At 48.1% G+C, this 19,331-nt stretch overlaps 2 protein-coding genes across 4 annotated transcripts in view; one reads left to right on the forward strand and one right to left on the reverse strand.

Annotated features, from left to right (window-relative positions):
- The window catches only part of LOC128823168 (uncharacterized), a 38,464-nt gene extending 33,800 nt beyond the window's left edge, over positions 1 to 4,664 (forward strand). The window contains exons 9-10 of one of the 3 annotated variants that reach the window (XM_054005291.1): positions 803 to 925; positions 4,587 to 4,664. In XM_054005291.1, the coding sequence (XP_053861266.1) occupies positions 803 to 925; positions 4,587 to 4,631 (168 nt within the window). In that variant the 3' untranslated portion in view covers positions 4,632 to 4,664. Of the gene's footprint in view, positions 1 to 161; positions 281 to 802; positions 1,042 to 4,586 lie in introns of those variants that run through there. The other 2 variants (XM_054005290.1, XM_054005292.1) reach the window with 2 other exon arrangements.
- LOC128823166 (tubulin-specific chaperone cofactor E-like protein) overlaps positions 1,711 to 19,331 on the reverse strand; it is a 96,877-nt gene continuing 79,256 nt past the window's right edge. The window contains exons 21-31 of the mRNA XM_054005289.1: positions 17,965 to 18,348; positions 16,711 to 16,997; positions 14,600 to 14,880; positions 12,967 to 13,077; positions 8,003 to 8,205; positions 6,988 to 7,151; positions 5,992 to 6,240; positions 4,577 to 4,739; positions 4,051 to 4,138; positions 2,743 to 2,859; positions 1,711 to 1,832 (exon numbers count right to left, since the gene is read on the reverse strand). Of these exons, the coding sequence (XP_053861264.1) occupies positions 1,732 to 1,832; positions 2,743 to 2,859; positions 4,051 to 4,138; positions 4,577 to 4,739; positions 5,992 to 6,240; positions 6,988 to 7,151; positions 8,003 to 8,205; positions 12,967 to 13,077; positions 14,600 to 14,880; positions 16,711 to 16,997; positions 17,965 to 18,348 (2,148 nt within the window). The 3' untranslated portion in view covers positions 1,711 to 1,731. The remainder of the gene's footprint in view (positions 1,833 to 2,742; positions 2,860 to 4,050; positions 4,139 to 4,576; positions 4,740 to 5,991; positions 6,241 to 6,987; positions 7,152 to 8,002; positions 8,206 to 12,966; positions 13,078 to 14,599; positions 14,881 to 16,710; positions 16,998 to 17,964; positions 18,349 to 19,331) is intronic.

Here is a 19,331-nt window from a genome sequence, read left to right on the forward strand (position 1 = left end):
GCTGCATTAAGCCCAGTAGTGGAATTAGTGCACATCTTTCAGAAAGACAGTGAGAGTCTTAATTTAAAGATGACAAGTGATGGAAAATGTACCACATTCCTTGGCAATCTGTTCTAATGGTTAATTACCTTTTGTGTTAAAATTATGCATCTTATTTCCAGCTTGATGTTCTCTGACTTGGAAAAAAGAATCAGCCCTATCTTCGTCTATGAAGTTCATGTGACGGTCGGGCCCCAGCTTTAAATACGAATGAGCATTCAGTGCACCCAGGAAATGAGAATATTTGAACACAATGTTTATTTAAGAATAAAACATGTTTAAATTACTTGGCTGATTGATATAATAAAAAAAGGGTGGGGGTGGGGAGGGAAGGTTCGCTGAGATGCGAACAAGAAAAAAATCCAATGGTTAAAAGCTGTTTTTTGGGTACAAAGCGATTGTCATTTGCAGACAGCGTGCGGATACCGTTAGAGGAAAGAAACAGCAGCTGGGGCTAAAAAATTTAAGATTTCCGAGAGTATCAAACCTTTCAATCATCTCCGCACTAAATTGCATCAGAGGCAATTCACTCCTCTCAATAGGCACGTTGCTACAATGGAATTTAATGGCTGTTTTGCAATTGAGAGAACGACAGGGGTACAAGCTGAGCGGTATTGTTATGGGTGCTTGACTCTGATCAATTACAGTTGTTATTGATACTGTGTCAGAGACAGACAGGCTGTTTGCTAGTAAGTAAAAATAAAAAAAACCACATGGTTAGGAGCAGAAAATGTTCCTGCTGTGACCAACTTATGATCTAAAGACAGGACTGAAGAGAATGAACAGGCAGCACGGGAGTTATGCGGGATCATTAACACGCTTAGAACCAGAGGAGCAACATGGGTCTCAAATGGCGTTGCAAGAGGGGCCGAGAAGGAGTTTGAAGGTAAGAAGACTGATGTCTAGGGGACACGTGGGAGCTACCGAAGGAAATGAAAGCGGTGACCTTTTCGGGTTCCCCCCGGCCCTGCAGTCACACTAGTGGTGTTGTAAACCATTTCCTCGCCTCCCGCCATTCTCAGCACTCCTCCCAGAAGCAGTGGGTTTTGGGGGAGATCAAAATGCCTTGTGGACTAGTTGAACCCTCTTAGTGTGTCTGTTTCCACAGTGGTCTAAACCGGTTTGGTGCCAATCTGCTTTTTAGCCTGCTCCAACCAGTTCTTGCACCCCCATTGAAATATAGCTGTGGGGTGCAAAGTGCCCTAAGGGTTAAACTGGTTCTTACACCAGTAAATTTCTCTAGCACAGGCAAAGCTAGAGGGAGCAGTCAGGAGAGAAACTTAGCTGGAGCTTAGGGCCTGATCCAAAGCCCACTGAAGTCAAGGGAAACACTGCACAGCAAGAGAGAATACTATGAGCAGAGAGGCCAGGGAGCGTTGGGTGTCGAAGAGATGCCAGAAGTGAATATGAGAAGAAGGCAGTATAGAGACTTAAGAAAAGGGGAAGATCTTAGTTAAGTGTTTTCTCCTGTGGCTCCATACCTGAAATTTTTGGCTGCTGTTACCTCCCATTGTATTAAAGTAGCTCGTAACGTCATTTAAATTGGTGTACCAGGCAACCGACTTCAGCATTGTGATAGTTAAAAGCATTTGTTGTTTGTGGTACAGGTTGTGAGTTAGGGGCACATGCTTTTATCCTACAGGGATTCAGAGTAAGTAAATTACAGTACTTTAAATAGACGCCTTGAATTGATTACGAGGTTGGGTCTGATTTATAGATAAAATGCCATAGTGACAGCTGGGTTACGATGAGAAGAATGAGCCAGGCTTGAGGTCCAACGGATGAGCTGGAAGCTAGAGAGAAAGACAGAACAGTTCCAAATAAGCAAAGGCAGTATCATTTAGAGATCAAAACTTGAGAGTCTCAAAAGGACGAACTTCTACACTGTGACGGCATGAGTCTGCCGATCGGGGTGTGAGTCATAGTGATAGTATCACCTTGCAATTTACTAGCATCCTTCGTCCAAGGATCTCCTGGTGCTACACAAGCCCCCTAGTGATGAAGGTCATGTTGTTGTTGTAAATGGGGAAAGCAATGCACAGAAGGACGAAAGCCCTGTGTTTTCAGAAGTGCCCGCTCAAGTGAATTTGAGATTCCAAGAAGTTGATTTTCAGAGGTTCTGAGCACCAGCAGCTCCCACTGACCTCAACAAGATGTGTGTGCTCAGCACCTCGGAGATGTGCTAAAATCAGGTCCCAAGGTATCTCCCAGTTGGGTACCCATAAATGGAAGCACCCCAATCTAGCTGATGTTCGAGGAGGAATGGCTTTCCCAGGAATCAGCGTCGAATCCAGGAGCTGTTACTTCCCAATCCCCCTCTCCCTGCTAGATGACAATGCTCGCTCCCTCCCTCTTTAATTCCTTTAATATTCAGTGCTTCTGAAACACACGTATTTCACTGGGCTCCAAAGTCCATTTCTTTTTACAGCAGTTCCCTTCAGTCCCATTCCTCACCTCTCTCTCTCTCTCTCTCTCAATTTTGCTGGTGGTTAATGGTAGAGAGGGGCCTAAACCCTGGATCTGGATCTAGTTTTTAGCTTTGTGTCTTGGGGACAGGACTATTTTTCTATTGTCTTTCCATACAGATTTAAAGGGGGGGTTGGCAAGGAAGAATCCCTTTTCCCATCTGCATCATGCTACTCGTCTGTTCCATCTACCCAGGCCCATTCCCAGCCTCCCTAAGGCAGCCCTTCAGATAGTCACCTCTGCAGCTCTTGCCATCTTCCTGCAACGTCCCAGTAACACAGCTGCACAGGGGCCCGTCGACCCTGCTCGTGCAGATCTGCTCGCAGCCTCCGTTATCCTCGCACCAGTCTAACCCTGGAACAGGAGAGATCGGGGGCTCAGGAGAGAACAGCACGCAGTTATATGGAAAAGAGCATTACAAAGCTTAATAGCTAGAAATGACCCCAAAAGCATTTCCTTGATTAAAGCATCCGCCCCTGTTGCATTTACATCCAGCTCTAGGGTGCCATTCAACCTGCCACTGAAGGGTAGGGGGGCTTTGATTCAGACCCACCCACGCCAATTCTTTGGACAGCCCTGCACTTAATTTAGGACCGGAGAGCCTGCTCCCACTTAAGCCCATGGCAAAATCACCAACCCCAAGTGCACTGATCAGTGCAATCTCGGTTGGCCGTGGGCAGGGTAAAGACCCGTCTATCAATTCTTCCTCCAGATCAGCACACAGGGGTGTGGGTTGGGGAGAAGGAGGAAAGATGAACCTCCTGCTGGGCAGGATGGTGGGGAAATGGAGAGAAGAAATCGAGGAAGAGGAGTAGGAGGAGAAGGAAGGTGTGGTAGAAAGGGTAGTTAGGATGAAAAGGAAAACTGAGGAAGCCATTCCCTAGAAGAGTTGTTCTCAACCTTTTTCCATTTGCTGACCCCTTTGGAAATCTTAGACATAGACTGCAGACCCCAAGGGGCTGTGGACCACACAGGTTAAGAACCACTGCCCTAGAAATCACCGCAGTGGGTGCTCAGCATTTCTAATAATGAGACTCCCTCTCTAGTTGGGCACCCAAGGACTGAGATGCCTAGAGCTGGTGGATGCTTTTGAGAAGTTGGGTCCAGGGTAAGAGATGCATTAGACATACATAGGATAAAGAGAAGGGGAAGGATGGATGGGCAGACACACATTGTGGGGTTTTGGGGGAGAAAGTGGCTCCACGAGGGACTCTCTCTCCCCTAGGAAGCAATGCACAGAACTAAAAAGAGTTGTTAGCTCAGAAGAACCCAAATGTGAAACTGACCATGCACCCAAAAGTGAAACTGACCCGCTGAGTTTTAGTGCCCTGCTACATAAAATGTACATGTAAAAATAGTAAAAACAAATGGTGAAAACTGAACCATTAGAATGGGATGCTTCCTATTGTAATAAATTCAGATGGGGTTATTAACACAAGGGAAGGACCTGTTTCTCTTGAGCTTGTCCATTTAATAATCAAAGGTTCAGAATAGTTTATACAGGAGGGAATATTTTCCTCCGCCTTCTTAGCTGCGCACACTTACGCTTTCTCCGGATGGGCCCTACCGAGATGATCTGCTCCTTGGGCTCTTTGGTATACTCAGCCGCCATCCTGGAATTCTGGGGGCAGTTCTGAACAAACGAAAACGCAAGGGGCGATTACTGCAAGGCTTTGTGGTTACGGTGCGCTAGTCTCTGATCTCAAACCCTAGATTTGGCCCTGTTCCCATTGAGAGCTATTGCACAGGTCCCATTGAGGCTTCAGCAGTGTTGGATTAGCATCATTAAAGGAAAATTCTGGCCCTTCTCTGATACAATGGACCTGAACTTGTTCTGCGGGGTGGGATTCCATGTAGCCTAATTGCACGGGGGCAAACCACGTGCCAGGCTCTGGGAGGACGGGGGAGTGAGGAGAGGAATGTTATGTTGATCTATTGGATTCCTTTGGAGCAATGCCCAGCAGTAGCCCCCAGGAAACTGTTCTCCTGCCACACAGTGGCCTTGGGGAAATGATTCCAGCATGGACCACCACCGCGGCCCACAGAGCACGCTAAGGCCACGCACACGTACTATTTTGCAGGAGTATTGTTCCGAGTCACAGAGGGAGACGGCGCAGTGGAGATGAACCTCGTCGTAATCCCCGATGAACTTGAAGACGGTGACGTGGAAGCGACAGGTCAGGGATACCCCGTTCTCCTCAATCCCAATGGTGTTATCCTTAATATTTTGGCAACTAGGAGGAAAATACAGAGTCTCAGCTGGGTCCAGGAACAGTTGCGAGCTTCTAAAAAATTCTACAGATCCCCAATGCTTGTGGGTTATGTCTACAGGGAAACTAAATGATCCTTTTCTCTAGATGTTCCTCGAACTTTGTGGGAGGGGAGCTTGAACTCCCCCTTATGAGCCCTCTCAGCTCTGGAGTGTTCAGAATCCGAGCCCCAATTTGGCAGCTCGAGGCCACGCCTTATTAAAAAAAACATTTCCCCTTTACCGTTCGCTGCAGTGATGTAAGTAAACTGAGGTAATGCCAAGCTATTCTGATTGCTAATCTACTTTGAATTTCTACAGCTCCTGCCATCCAAGGATCCCAGAGCCTTTCCACCAGTAATTAATTACGCCCCGCGACATTCCGAAAGCGCTGCGGGGTTACCCGACTTGCCCTCGTCATACAAGGATTCAGGGGTGGAAGCAGATGTACAATGTGTTCTGTTCCCAACCTTGCCACTATCCTGATGGCATAGAAGTGTCCATTGGCTCTGCATGCCCAATCTGCAACACTTGGGGCTCGATTTTCAGAGGGATAGAACTCACAGGCTCCCGTAAGTTCAATAGCAGCTGGGTGAGCTCAAAACTATCTGAAAATCAGGCCCTCCTGGATGTCTTGTGTTGGGCATCCAAATTAGTGGACACTCAAACATTTAATCCCTTCTCTTTTGTGCACCAATTTCTGCATCTGCCATATGAGGGTAATGCCGCCTTGCCAAACACCTAATCACTCCTGGATGAAAAGTGCTATCTAAGTGCAAAGCTTTAGTTATCAACTCCAAATGCAGGTGGTAACATATTAAAACTGTTAGAATTTCTCCCAATAATAATCCACAAATGGGCCAACATTTAACCGGGTATACTGATATCTGCAAACATCTGCCTGCCTAGGGGATAGCATGGAGCCCAAGTTCTCCATCACTAGTGCTAGACGTCCAACTGAAGCCTCCTTCTAGGTTCTTAAACTGTGCTCTTCAGCATGACACTTGAGCACCTCTGGCCTTTCCCTTAGGATGCTAGGAATAGCCACAGAGGTACAAATCAATGGTCTTTCTCTTTTGGTATTGAACAGCAGACTTTAGTGTATGCATCAGAGGAAGAAATAACCCTCCTGTAATGTTCATAGGTTCAGATTATCTGGTGCTTTATACCAACCAATGATTTTTAAATCCCCAAAGAAAAGCAAAACAGAGAGAAAAATCTTGCCAGATGTCACTGACCCTCCTTCAATGATGAAGTATCTGAGTTTGTCATTGCTGTCCCGAGAAGGGGTTGCATAACATTTGTTCAGCGTTAGAATCAGGTGGGTGGAATCTGCCCCAACAACGAAGACCCCCACATAAAGCACGTCCCGGGTGGTTAGAACCACTTCACCCTGCCGGTAGGGGTGCTTGTAGGATGAGTTTTTGTACAATGCCATCTTGGTTGTGAAACTGCCTTCTTGTGTTGGGACTGTCAGGTTAATCACACTAAAGGAGAGAAATAAAGCTCATGAGAAAGCAACAGAAAGTTCGTCCTGTACAACGTGGGAGGGGAATGGATAGGGTCTAAGGGACAGGGACCAGGAGATGGAGCTTTTCATATCTAGGTTGATAGTTTGAATACTGCAAAACTGAAAGTTACCATCCAATGGACGTTTGGTGGCTGATGTGACCACAGTTTGATTTTTCTCAATCCCACAACTGCCACCATAATTATCATCGACTGGCAGCTTATAACAGAGGCCAAAGGCTGAATGGGCCATGCAAATTCCCTAAAAGCGCCCCCTACAGATCAAGGCTGAGACACGTTGGTGGGGCAGCATGAGCGAAGCTAACCCTCCACGGCCCATACTGTCCTTGTACTGTGGATTCATAATTTAAAGACCATTATGATCATCTAGTTTGACCTCCTTCATAACAGAAGCAAAGGAATTTCACCCAGTAATTCCTGAATCATGCCCATATCTTATGGTTGAGCTAGAGTACATTTTTTACAAAAAAACCCCACAAAAATCCTTCCATTCTTGATTTAAAGACATTAAGTGATGAAGAATCCACCACATCCCTTGTGGGGTGTTGTAGTTAGTTACCCTCACTGTTAAAATTTCTAATCTGAATTAAGCTAGCTTCCTTTCCAGGTTAAATAGAGGAGACTTTAGCCTCCAGGCTCTCAGACCAGCATTAAATTCACACACACAAACAGGAAAATCTAAAGCACACACAGGCCGGCCTTACCTAAGCATTGGCCTCACTACCGAATCCAGAGAAATTTTGATATCAAGCTCATACGCGCACGAGAATTCCACATTGATGGTTCGGTCCCGAGTGATTATGTTTCCAGTGTTGTTTGCACTTTCAATCCACACAGTGTTTTTATACATGATATGAGTGCCGTTGGACTGTGCAGGAGAAAAAGAAACAAATATTATTCTTTTTAGGGGTTAACACAGCCATCACGATTTCACTTCACAGCTCTGAAAGCAGCACATTAAAGTCATTACGTAAACAATAATTTCCAAACAGATTGTGAACTGTTTGGGGACAAGGATGGCTTTTTGTTTTATATTTGTGCAGCACCTGGCACAGTGGGGCCTTGATCCCTGACTGGAGCTTTTGGACATTGCAGTAATAGATTATAAATAACAATAATAAATTAGCTTGCATCTATCTGCTAGACTAAAAAAGACTCTAAATGTGTACAGAGGTACATATGTTACATTTATAACAGCACCATTCAGCATAAAAGATCCCAATGCAACATATACACACTACACGCACCACTGAAATGCAACCACCTCTGGGGCAGAACACGTCATCTATTTAACAGCCCTCACGAATACCACGTCCCAGTGAAATATCCAGGGAAATTTTAAGTAGGCAAAATTTAAGCACCCAGTCTGGAATTTGGACAGTACACAAGCGCTAACACCTTATACCTTCTGCCATGCACACAAATGTGTTTGGAGCTGCCTATTAGAACACAAAGACAGAAAGAAAGAACCCCCGCTGTGAAGAGTGTGTATGTGATCATCCCCTAATGTAATTTAACGAAGCACTGAAGCATTCAGCCATCGTGACATTTGAGCTCAAATAATAAACTTGACACCAAAATGAATGCATGTTTCTCTCTCTCCTTTCTTTGCTGTTTGGTTCTGTTCCAAGGCATGTGTTTCCACATATCACCCCAGCAGCATCTACGTGGTAACCATGCACCATTAAACATAAGCCGCCTCCCCCACTCCTCTCTCACCTGCACAATGTTTCCGCAGTTCCCCTTGGTGTTGTTGATCTGGAAGGAGATGAAGTCTTCTCCTTCGATGCCGGGGCAGTGGCGGTCATTCACGCGCACGCCTTCTCTCTCAAAGCCCAGTTGGAAGAGCTTGCACTTAGAGATGGACACTTCCATCTGGGCCGCTTTGCAGGTCACCTCTGCATCGATGATGTCATGCGTGTCTAGGAGCAACGCAGGCGGTTTTAAAGGACGCTAACAATTGAGAGTCGGCATTGAGCTGGCCAATCAGGAGGGGATGTTCTGGGCACATCAGCATTAGAGATTATAGAACTGCCGGTTATTGTAGCATCAGGAAAACTGGAACCAGTGAGGGATGTGTAGAATAGGGATGGATCTGAACCAGAACACCAGATCTGACAGTCCCACCTACCGCACTGACTTTGGGAAAGTCAGATCCAGATCTGGATCTAAACTCGTGACTCTGGCCCCCCACTACAGAAAGGATGTGGAGAAATTGGAGAGAGTTCAGCGGAGGGCAACGAAGATGATTAGGGGTCTGGGGCACATGACATATGAGGAGAGGCTGAGGGAACTGGGATTGTTTAGTCTGCAGAAGAGAAGAGTGAAGGGGGATTTGATAGCAGCCTTCAACTACCTGAGGGGGGTTTCAAAGAGGATGGAGCTTGGCTGTTCTCAGTGATGGCAGATGACAGATCAAGGAGCAATGGTCTCAAGTTGCAGTGCGGGAGGTCTAGGTTGGATATTAGGAAAAACTATTGCACTGGTGAAGCACTGGAATGGGTTCCCTAGGGAGCAGGGCCGGCTCCAGGCACCAGCCCACCAAGCTTGTGCTTGGGGCGGCACCTGGAGGGGGGCGGCGCGGCACGGTGCTCCGGCTGCCGGGGAAAGCGGAGCTGCAGTGCGCTCACCGCCCTCCCCCGGTGCTCTGGCCGCCGGGGAGAGCGGGGCCGCGACTGGGCTCGCCGCCCTCCCCGGCGCTCTGGCTGCCAGGGAGAGCGGAGCCCCGGCCGGGCTCTCCGCCCTCCTCCCGGGGCTCTGGCCACCAGCGGAGCCGTGGCGGGCTCGCCGCCCTCCCCCCTGCACTCCGACCGGTCGGGGAGAGCGGCCCACGGCCGGGCTCGGTGCCCTCCCCTGCCGCGCTAGGCAGGGGAGGGGGGCGGCGGGAGGTTTTTTTTGCCTGGGGCGGCAAAAAAGCCAGAGCCGGCCCTGCTAGGGAGGTGGTGGAATCTCCATCCTTAGATATTTTTAAGACTCGGCTTGACAAAGCCCTGGCTGGGATGATTTAGTTGGAGTTGGTCCTGCTTTGAGCAGGGGGTTGGACTAGATGACCTCCTGAGGTCTCTTCCAACCTTAATCTTCTATGATTCTATAATGTACTAAACTGGCCCCTACAATTCAGGCCCATCCCTATCATAAACTGAACAATGAAATGAACCACAGTACGCACAGCTGTTAGATGAGATGAGATAGAAGCGGTTAATTGTTCAGAAAGGTGAACTCCCTTTTATAGGCTCAATTTGCACCCACCGTTGAGTTGCAGGTGCAAGATGGATTAGCCAGAAATTCAAGTGCTCAGATTTGCACCTGCAGTTCATTTTGTGGCTGCAGATTGCACCCACTGACAGGGAGGCTGGCGTTCAGTCCTGGCCTGAAGCACTTGCAGCGGCCGTGTGAGCCACTGTCTTGAAAGTGGCCAGCCAGGATTACGCAGTAGGCTCTCCCATCCATACTGCATCAATGAATCACTCCAAAGACAAGCCTCGGAATTCAGAGGTAGATAGTATCTCACTTACAGATAGTGGGTGGGGAGTTGGGCGACTAGACAGCGAGTGTGAAAAATCGGGATGGGGGGGGAGTTAATAAGTGCCTATGTAAGACAAAGCCTTGAATATCGGGACTGTCCCTATAAAATCAGGACGTCTGGTCATCCTAGGTGGGAGGCCTGTCACAAAGGCAAGAGTGACAGAGCCGAAGGGGATGTCTTAGTGGTCTAAGCACCAGTTTACTGGCAATGTAGCCATAGGATAGTTTAGATTCTATTCTCTGGAGCCAGAGGTTGAAATCCTGGCAGCACTGACTTGGCCCTTCATCTCCCCAAGGGAGTTAGACTGACTCCCATGATGCTTCTAGGCCTCAAAATCTGAGCTGTGGTGTGGATGTTAATGATCACAGGAGAGGTTTTCTAACAGTATTGGGGCTTTTGGTGGGATGTTCTTGACCTAAAGTCCTCTCCCTGGACACTATACAATGAGCTGATCAGCTACCACCTTCCACCCAGAGGTGGCTGCATTTCACCGGTGCACGTGGAACTGCCTCCCCCTTGGCCAACGTATTAGGGCGGCTGATACGAGATAAAAGCTGGTACATAAATGTCAGTTGCTGTTACGATTCGTATTGTGATAGCTCCTAGGAGCCCTACTCATGGACCAGGAGTACGCTGCACTTGGCACTGGACAGACATAACAAAACCACCACCCCAAAGAGTTCACTATCTAAGTATCCTTACCCTTGTTATACAAATGAGGAAACTTCGGCACAGAGCAGGGAAAGGACTTGCCCAAAGTCACGCGCTGAGTCTGAAGACTAGAAGTCCTGACTCCCCGGGCACTGGCTATAACCACCAGACCATACTCTCCTAATCTCCAAGTCTTTTCTGGAGTCTTATTATTTATTTTGTTAACTGAATGTTATTTGTGCTGCCTTCAGAGTTCCATTATTTGTGCAAAATAGAGCAAGGCAGATTAACTGTAACTTCATTAAGATGGATATGCTTGGTGCTTAGGAGAGTGCATTTGCATATATTACCAGCTCTGGTGGTGCGAAGCTGCTGTGACTGCACCCCGTATGCCGCCTCTTACGCATGCTACAGGGTATGAGTCCCTACCGACGTGCCTATGTGCTGGCTACTCTTCTGCATCGTCGCGCCAGCCGGTCTGATGATGACACTGTGAGAAAAGTCGCTAAGGTTTCCTAAAAGTTCTTGGCGTCTCGATCCTGTCTTGATGCTTCTTTGCTCTTGGAGTTGTGCCAACAAAACGGGTCTGAGACTTCAGGGCATCTGGGTTCTTCTCTCGACTCTGCCGAAGATTTACTGGGTGACCTTGAAAATGTCACTTAACTACTCTGTGCCTCAGTTTCCCCATCTCTAACATGGGGGTAGCATTTCCCTACCTCCCAGGGTGGGGAATTAATTCAATGTCTGGAGAGTGCTTTCAGATCCTCAGATGGAAGGACTAAGGGATGGGCAAAGTGACTTCATTTGGAAGAGCTTTGGATAATGCTTTTGTAAAGGTTATTTGCCCGGGAGATTGATAGGACATGCGGGAGGTCAGACTAGATGATCATAATGGTCCCTTCTGACCTTAAAGTCTATGAGTCTATGCGCTCAGACCCTCTGTGCTGGCCTAGGCGGTTTTTGGGAAGTGGTGATTTTCTCTAGGGATGTATCTATGAGCAGATCCGGGGGGGCATTAGCCACCCCTTGACACATCTGTTTCTGTGTCTCGTCCCTCAGGGGAGGCTGGTTTGTACTGAGGGCTGGGGTTCTTTTCTCACCTAATCCCTTTCCTATATTAGCCAGTTTTAAGTTTGTATTTGTCATGTTCTCACCTACCTTAGACAGAGCACGTTTTGCACAGTCTGTGCCATTAATGTCACTCGAGCTGGGGAGGGGAATGCACGCGCAGTACAGAAGAAGGGTCAAAAGAAGCTTGCAAAATCCAGTGCCTCTGAACCCTGTTAATGGGACGGCTGCTCCCCATTCCCCATAACTGCAAGGTGAAGAACAAAGCTGAGCAGGTTTTCGTTGCCAGTGAACTTAGACGACAAGCAATTTATATCCATTGATTGAGGAGGAGAGGCCTGGGCAAAATTGATTTTTGATTTTTAAAAATGTATGCGCGTTTGTATGGAAATTAAGTGAGGCCCTGGGGCTCCCAGAAAGTTGAAAACAAGGCTGACTGAAATAGCAGAAAATATGCCATTGGAAACGCTCCTTCATTGGCCCTTGATGGAAAGACAAGCTGAATTAATAGTAGTTTGCAATATCTAGGACTGAATCCCTCATGTGGTGTAGATCTGCGTAGTGTCACCAAAATCAAAAGAATTATGCCAGTTTACATCTACTGAGAATTTGCCCCTGTACTTCCTTGATTGCATGAAAGTCTGCTCCAGGCAGGAGTCATCTTTCAGCATAGACAGGCTGTGTGATTTGTCTATGGCTACTAGTGAATTTCTGGTTTTGGTACATGGTATGTTATCCCACACACTAACGTGTTGTGTCTATGTAGTATTGTCTGGTTTTGTATTGTCCGGTCTTGCAACATGTATGAGCTGGAAACATGTATGAGCTGTAAAGTCATTTACCTTTTTGTACTTTTCATTGTCTGTTTGTTTATGAAAATCAATACAAATCACAAAAAAAAAAAATCTCAATTTTTACCAATGGGACCAGATTTTAGATGCGATCTGACATGTTGGGAGTTACAAATCAACCCAACACCACATTGCTCTTCTACAGCACATTCCATTTGAAGATCTCATAATGCTTTCCAAACATTAGTGACTTTAGGCTCACAACACCCACGTGAAGCAGGTATCATTAGCCCTATTTTACAGATTGGGAAACTGAAGCATAGAGAAGTGACTTGCCCAGGGTCACAATGCAAGTCAGTGGCAGGGACATGAATAGAACCAAAGAGCATTGACAAGCAAGTAGCCTTGACAACCAAGTCCTGGTACTTTAACCACAAACACTTTTCCTCCCTAGTGTACTGTAGCTCCATTGGACTTGAGGTTGGAACTTTGTGTGGGTCTGAGTGGGAAGTGGTTGCTGAAGGAGTTGGCTTATCTGTGTCCCATATAAATACGTAAGGCCGATTTTTAACTTAGTTAAAAACACCAGAGCCAATGTTGCAATTAGCTTCCTGAAACACGGAGTGGATGCATGTGGGGTCACTCACTGTTTCCATAGGGTGGAGGTTCGATACAACCGCACAATTCCCCTCCGTTGTCAAGCTCACAGCTTCTGTTGGGACAGTCGGCCCCCACACAGGGATCTTCAACCACTCCTGCTAAAAAGGAAAAGGCAGACGAAGACAACAACTTTATTTTCAGACCAATACCCAGACAATTCTTTATTACCCCACTAAACCCCTGCAGTGTTGGTAACTCCAGCAATTTTATCTCATGCTATTTGATGGGTTTTTTTAAAGCCCCAGCTCCTGGAGTCATGTGAATATATGAGAATATCAGCTTTCCCTTTTAAAAAAAGTAAGTTTCTAGCCCTCCTGGTTGCAGAGAAAAGCTTGAAAGCATGAAATGATTTTGACCTAAAGGCTCAGGAACTAGAAGGCTAAGGTACTCCCGTATTATTTTTAAATGAATGTATATATTTTTTAAAAATCTCATGATTATTAAGCCAATCTCATGGTTTCTTGGGGCTGGAATTGTGATTTTATGAGTACCTGACGTTAACAATACTGTCCTCAAAGTCCTTACTCAGGCGAGGACTGGACTGGCATCAGACTCCCACTGAGAACGTTCCCATAGCATGGACCAATATTAATAAACAATTTATTCAGCCTGCGTTTCTGAGTACTTTACAAACAAAGCATCAACCCAGACTGTTTGGATCATTCACCACCTACCCATAAAACACCAGCGGGAGAACATCTCCAATGTCCTTAGCCCTAGGTTAGGCAAATGCTTGCCACAGCCAGTATTCTTTGGAGGTGAGCACGATCCAGTTGGGGTGAACTACTAGGGGGAGCATGTTGCTTACTTGAGGAGCCTCCAGAGACAGTGTCTTGTCTGTAGAGCTGGTTAGAGAATGAAATTCCCCCAGCCCCGAAAATTTCCACTTTTCAGCAAAAACTTGAAAACCAAAATATGTGTATTCCAAAATGTTACCTATGTGCCTCATGGGAGTTGTAGTTTAGGTACCTCATGCTCCCTTTCTCCTTTATAGGCCAGGCTCCCAGGTCACACTACATCTCCCATGATGCACCATGGTCTCCCACTTATGTTGGTGAAAGGTTGCATCACAGGAGTCCTTATCATGGTGCATCATGGGAGATGTAGTCTAGCTGGGGAGCCCAGCCCACAGAGGAGAAAGGGGACATGAAGAAACCAAGCTACTGCTCCCATGAGGCCACCGCAGCAGGATATCTGAATAAAAAGATTTTGGTTTTCAGGTGTTCGGTTTTTCAATGAAACATCAAAATTCTCCACAGAAAGCATGCACGCTTTGTGAAAAATATCAAGTTTGTCCAAAACTCAGTTTTCTGTGGGAAAAAAAAAAAACAGTTTTGATGAAATTTTTTTGACCAACAATACTTGTCTCCACACCTCAATCGAGGGCGAGCTACCACAGAACTCAGCAGCCATGACAGCACATAGGGATGGAGGTCGCCGCTCAGGTAGCCGAGTTCCAAACGATCTAGGGGACCTATCGCTAATTGCTCTGGCTCCCATCTCTCTGCATTCGTCTCGCGCTGACTGAGCCTGCAGTCCGGGCGGATACAGAGGATGGTGCTCCTAAGTGATAGGCGGTACAGGCCAGGGAACAGAACGGGGTTAGAAGAGCTCTCTTACAGCAATTTTCCTTCTCTATCCACTCGGTGCTGAGGATCCCGAAGGAGCGGCAGGCCTCCCCGTAGGCGGCGAGAGAGCCGCAGAGCTGGAACTTCTTGTGGTTGTAGCAGCCGTCGAGGAAGCACGACTCGTAGAAGGGCAGTGGATCCAACAGCCCATAGCAGGGCTGGAAGAAGCCTTTCATGTCCGTCAGCTTGAGACAGTGGCCGTCGCTCTGCAGCGTCTGGATTTGCACGTTGTCGCAGGCGGCGGCGTACTGGGAGTACTGGAGCTCGTTACAGCTGGGAGCGAGGGATTAAACGAAGGACATCAGCCTGGAATCGTGTGAAACCACCAGTCCCTAAATCCTCTCCTGAGGTGAAGCCACAGACAAATAGACCGCTCGGGTCACCTTATTCTTTCCTCATTATTACCCCACTGTCCCCTCCCATGTATTTCCTAGTTCTTTTCCCCTCTGATTACGAGACGCTCATGAATCCAGGGTGAAATTCAGCCCTGTGCAGAAGGCCAGTACAAGGGCTATGAGCCACTTAAATCCCATGTCCGCCAGAGATCCAAGTGGGCCATAGTTCTTGGGCTGGCCCTTTTGAAGATTAGATTCCTCCCTAATCTTTGGTAAGCATCTCTTCATATCTGAGGCCAGGTTTTTAGAGGGCTAGCCTCTCTTTCCATGTGCACGATTTGCCCCTTCAGTGCTTGCATCCATAATTCCTGGTGGGTGGGATTTGCAAATGTGCTTAAGCGATCTAGGAACCCAAGCACCACTGACTGACTTAGGTACTTTTCCCATCTTGCCCTCTTCGGCTAGGAGTTTCAAAGGAATCTAAGGGTACGCAAATCCTATTGAACTTTAGCAGCATTTGAGTGCCTAACTCCCTTAGGCTATTTAGAAAATCCCAGGCTTAATTCCTCCTGCTTCTACAGCTAACTCTCTGACTTGCACCTACAATCAGGTACGTAGCTATCACCATCTAAATGGTAGACTCTATGCCTGCCATGAACCATATGGGCAAGTACCACGGGCAGAACTTTGGCAGGTGCAGATTAGTTGGGCAGAGGGAACCTTTGAAAATCTGGCCTGTTCCTGGCACACCTAAAACTCCCGCTAACTTCTGTAGAAGTTTTGCTTATGTAACCCATGCCCTCTGTCCCCCCTCTAACATTATCAGGGAGACCAAGAGGTCGATGAGCCTGTTCAGTCATGGCTAACAGAGCAGGGTCTTTTAGCTCAAGTAGTTGCGGGATATGCTCTGAGAAGTAGAGATCTCAGGTTCAATCCGCACCGCTAATCACCCACTCCAGAGGGGCAGCAAAGTAAGTGGTGGCCTGCACAGGGATTTGAGCTAGGGAGATCTCTGCAGTTTAGGACAAGCTTCCCCAGCCAGGAGGAGCGTATAACCCACACCTACTCAGTGTAGTGTTCTGGGCCAGGTATAGAGGTTGATGTGCTGACTAGAGTGCACCACTAGGAGTGCAGGATAGGGCCCAGGACATATGTTCAAAGCTGTCTTCCAAGTAGGTAAGGGCCAATAAGTCTTGGCTCTATTTACACCAAGGCTCCTTTCCCCCATTTTGGCAGTGTAACGGAGACCTAAAGTGGGCATATATGTAATTTACCCCCATGTTAAGGCCCCTTTGCACAACCAGAGTGGTGTGATATGGCCTTAGTGTAAATGATCCTATAGGGTTTAGGAATTGTCTTTTTGTCATATATTTGTACAGCACCTTGCACAATGGGGTCTGGTGCTATAGCAAGGCAAATGAACACCACTAATGAGGGTGAAACCAGCAGGGTTCTCTAGAAATTACTCTACAAACCAAGAGAAATGAAGAGCAAATGATCTCATTTCTGTAGGTGATTTGAGCCCTCCTATGGGATTCTATAGGGAGATAGAGTTCGCTATTAAATTCCACGGCAGAGTTCACACCACTCCAGATTATTGTTCCCTATTAAATACTACAGCGCTTTTCCTCCAGGGCTTGTTTCCCTGCAGCAAGCTGTGGATGGGTTCCCGATACACAACATGGGCTCCCACTGGTGTCAAGGGCCGAACACTCACTGACTCCAAGAGGAACCTCGGGCGCGGCTACACACGAGGCTCCAGGCTCACCTCTTCTGCATGCCATTGGTTTTCCAGCTCTGGGCCAGCACCACGCTGCTGACAACTGGCTTCCCCCTCAGGGTGACGTAATCATCGGTCCGGTCCCCGTTGAAGTTGCCGCACAGGCCACACACTTTGTTCTGCAGCCGCTCGCTGATGCTGATTTTGATGATGTTGAAGCCGTTGTAGAGGATCTGGATATCCGGGCTTGTGTCAATCACCAGGAAGCCCTCCATGCTGTAGATTTTGGTCGCCAGCCCGGTGACAAAGGGGATGGTCACCTGGGTGCCGTTCACCTACTCAAGGGGAGGAGATAATGCTGAAACCACTCACCTCTCAACACTCCGTGCCAAGGGACAGACTGAACCTGATAGACACAGGTCCCTGCAGTGGGCAGCATGGGGAACATCCCTTCATGCTGCCCCTCTCCCTCTCTGCCAGCAGCCAGCCCCATAATGGAGGCAGGGCAAGGCCAGGATCCTGCCTACTCCCTGTCCCTTTTGGATTCTTCTAGCATTCTAGGAGGGAGAAGTGCCTGGGATTTGCATTAGATTGTGCCAGCCCGTCACATGGGGAATCATAGAATATTAGGGTTGGACGGGACCTCAGGAGGTCATCTAGTCCAAGCCCCTGCTCAAAGCAGGACCAACACCCACTAAGCAGGACCAATACCCACTCAGCTCAGCTCGACAGAGATGGTTAGCTCTTTGAGACAGGGACCATCTGTCTGTTTGGCCCCTAGCCCACACAGTGGGATCCTGGGACCGCGGGGCTCCCACAGTTCAAATAATCAGTAACCATAGCCAAACTCCGTGTTCAAACCCATCACTCGCGACAGCTTCACAGGAGGCAGATCCAGCGTTGTTCTCCTTCTGCCCTAAGGAGAACAACATTCCCAGCCACCGCCTTCCCCTCCCCCCCAAGCAGAGCTTCCTAGAACCTAAAAAGGGAGATGAGCCAGAGGCACCATGAACTTCCCTAGAGCCTTTGCTGTTGCCAGCTGGTTACCCGGTGCTCAGATACTATGGTGATGGGCTGAGTACAACACCCTAACAGAGACAGTGTAGCCAGGGGGTGACGGGGATGTTCCTAATGCGGGGAGGGGGTGGCAATTGGCTTTTCCACTTTGGAGAATCCCAACCCAGCCCTGCCAGATACTTTCACTCCTCCCTGTGCCAGTGAGCTGTAGCCCAGCCCTGGGGAGTGGCTAGGCCCCTAAGAGTTTCAGGGCAGAGCAGAGGAAACCCACGACTGGCGCTTTACCTTGATGGTGTTCCGGTCACTGATGAGAATCTGCTCCTCGTTGATGTAGAAATACACCGGGGAGATGACGGTGAGGTTGGGCGACGACCACTTGTCGAAGTTGATGATCAGCTGGAAGGAGAAGTCGGGGAGCTTCTGGCAGATGGTGGAGAGGACGAAGGCGCAGTTGGCCGGGAAGTGGAGGAAGGCACCGTCAAAGGTGCGGAAGACCCCTCCGCCCGCCGCCAGGCAGTAGGAGTTCTTGGTGCTGAAGCAGCCGCGGACTCCGTTGCGGAGGGCGCACTCCTCGTCTGACTTGCACTGCCGCGGGTCACACTGGATGAGGTTGCGACGGAAGCAACGGCAGCGCCGGGTGCAGTCACTGTTCCAGAACAGCTGCTTGGGCTGAAGAATGAAGCGAGGGGAAAAGCCATTTTACAGGGGAGGGGGGGAATAAATCTACTATGCTCAATCGTAAGGCTCAGCTCGGGAGCCCATCACCAGAGCCTCTGAGCTCATGTAAAATTGTAGACTCTCTCAGCACAGTTGCCCACCCACTGTCCTGACCAAACTTTGTGGAAGGAGATGGGCCTGATTCGCAGTAGTGTTATGGTAATGCCTAGAGGGTCCAGCTGCGATCAGGGCCCCGTTATAGAATCATAGACCCATAGGGTTAGAAGGGACCGCCAGAGTCATCTAGTCTAACCCCCTGCCAAGATGCAGGATTGTGCTAGGTGCTGTACATATACACAGTAAGGGACAATGCCCTGAAGAGCTGACAGTCTAAACAGGTAGGACTTACAAAGGGTGGGAGGAAGAAAGGATTATTATCCCCACTTTGCACCTGGGCAGCTGAGGCCCGGAAAGATAAATGACTTGCCCATGGTCACCCGGGAAGTCTGTAGCAGAGCTGAGATGTGGCCACAGATTGCACTGTAGGTCAACAATGCAACTGTCAGACCCAGAGCAGTTGAATTCTGGCTGGAGGAGCTCTCTGCTGCCATCGCCTCTGGAGGTTTAAGTGGCAGCATGTCAATTTGGACAGCTCAGGCTCAGCTAAATCTGAACCGTGGGATAGAACTGGCAACACTTCAACCAGTAGAGGGCAGTGGTAGCACGTACATGCTAGCAGTAATGCGGTAATCTCAGATCAGATCATTGATCTATCCAGTCCAATATCCCACCCCGAGATGTGGCCAATACCTGAGCCTTCAGAGCAAGGTGAAAAAACAACAACCCTATAATGCCAATAGCACAGTATTGTACACAGGGCCAAGAGTCTTTGCAGAGCCCTAGGAGGTTCAGTTTATGCCCTAAAGCCTGAAATTTAATTAGCCTTTTGCAGAAGCACAAAACAGTGATTAATCATCATAAAATCAGCCAGCCCT

Source organism: Malaclemys terrapin, chromosome 15 (genome assembly GCF_027887155.1).
Source record: "Malaclemys terrapin pileata isolate rMalTer1 chromosome 15, rMalTer1.hap1, whole genome shotgun sequence".
NCBI classification, from domain to species: Eukaryota; Metazoa; Chordata; order Testudines; family Emydidae; genus Malaclemys; species Malaclemys terrapin.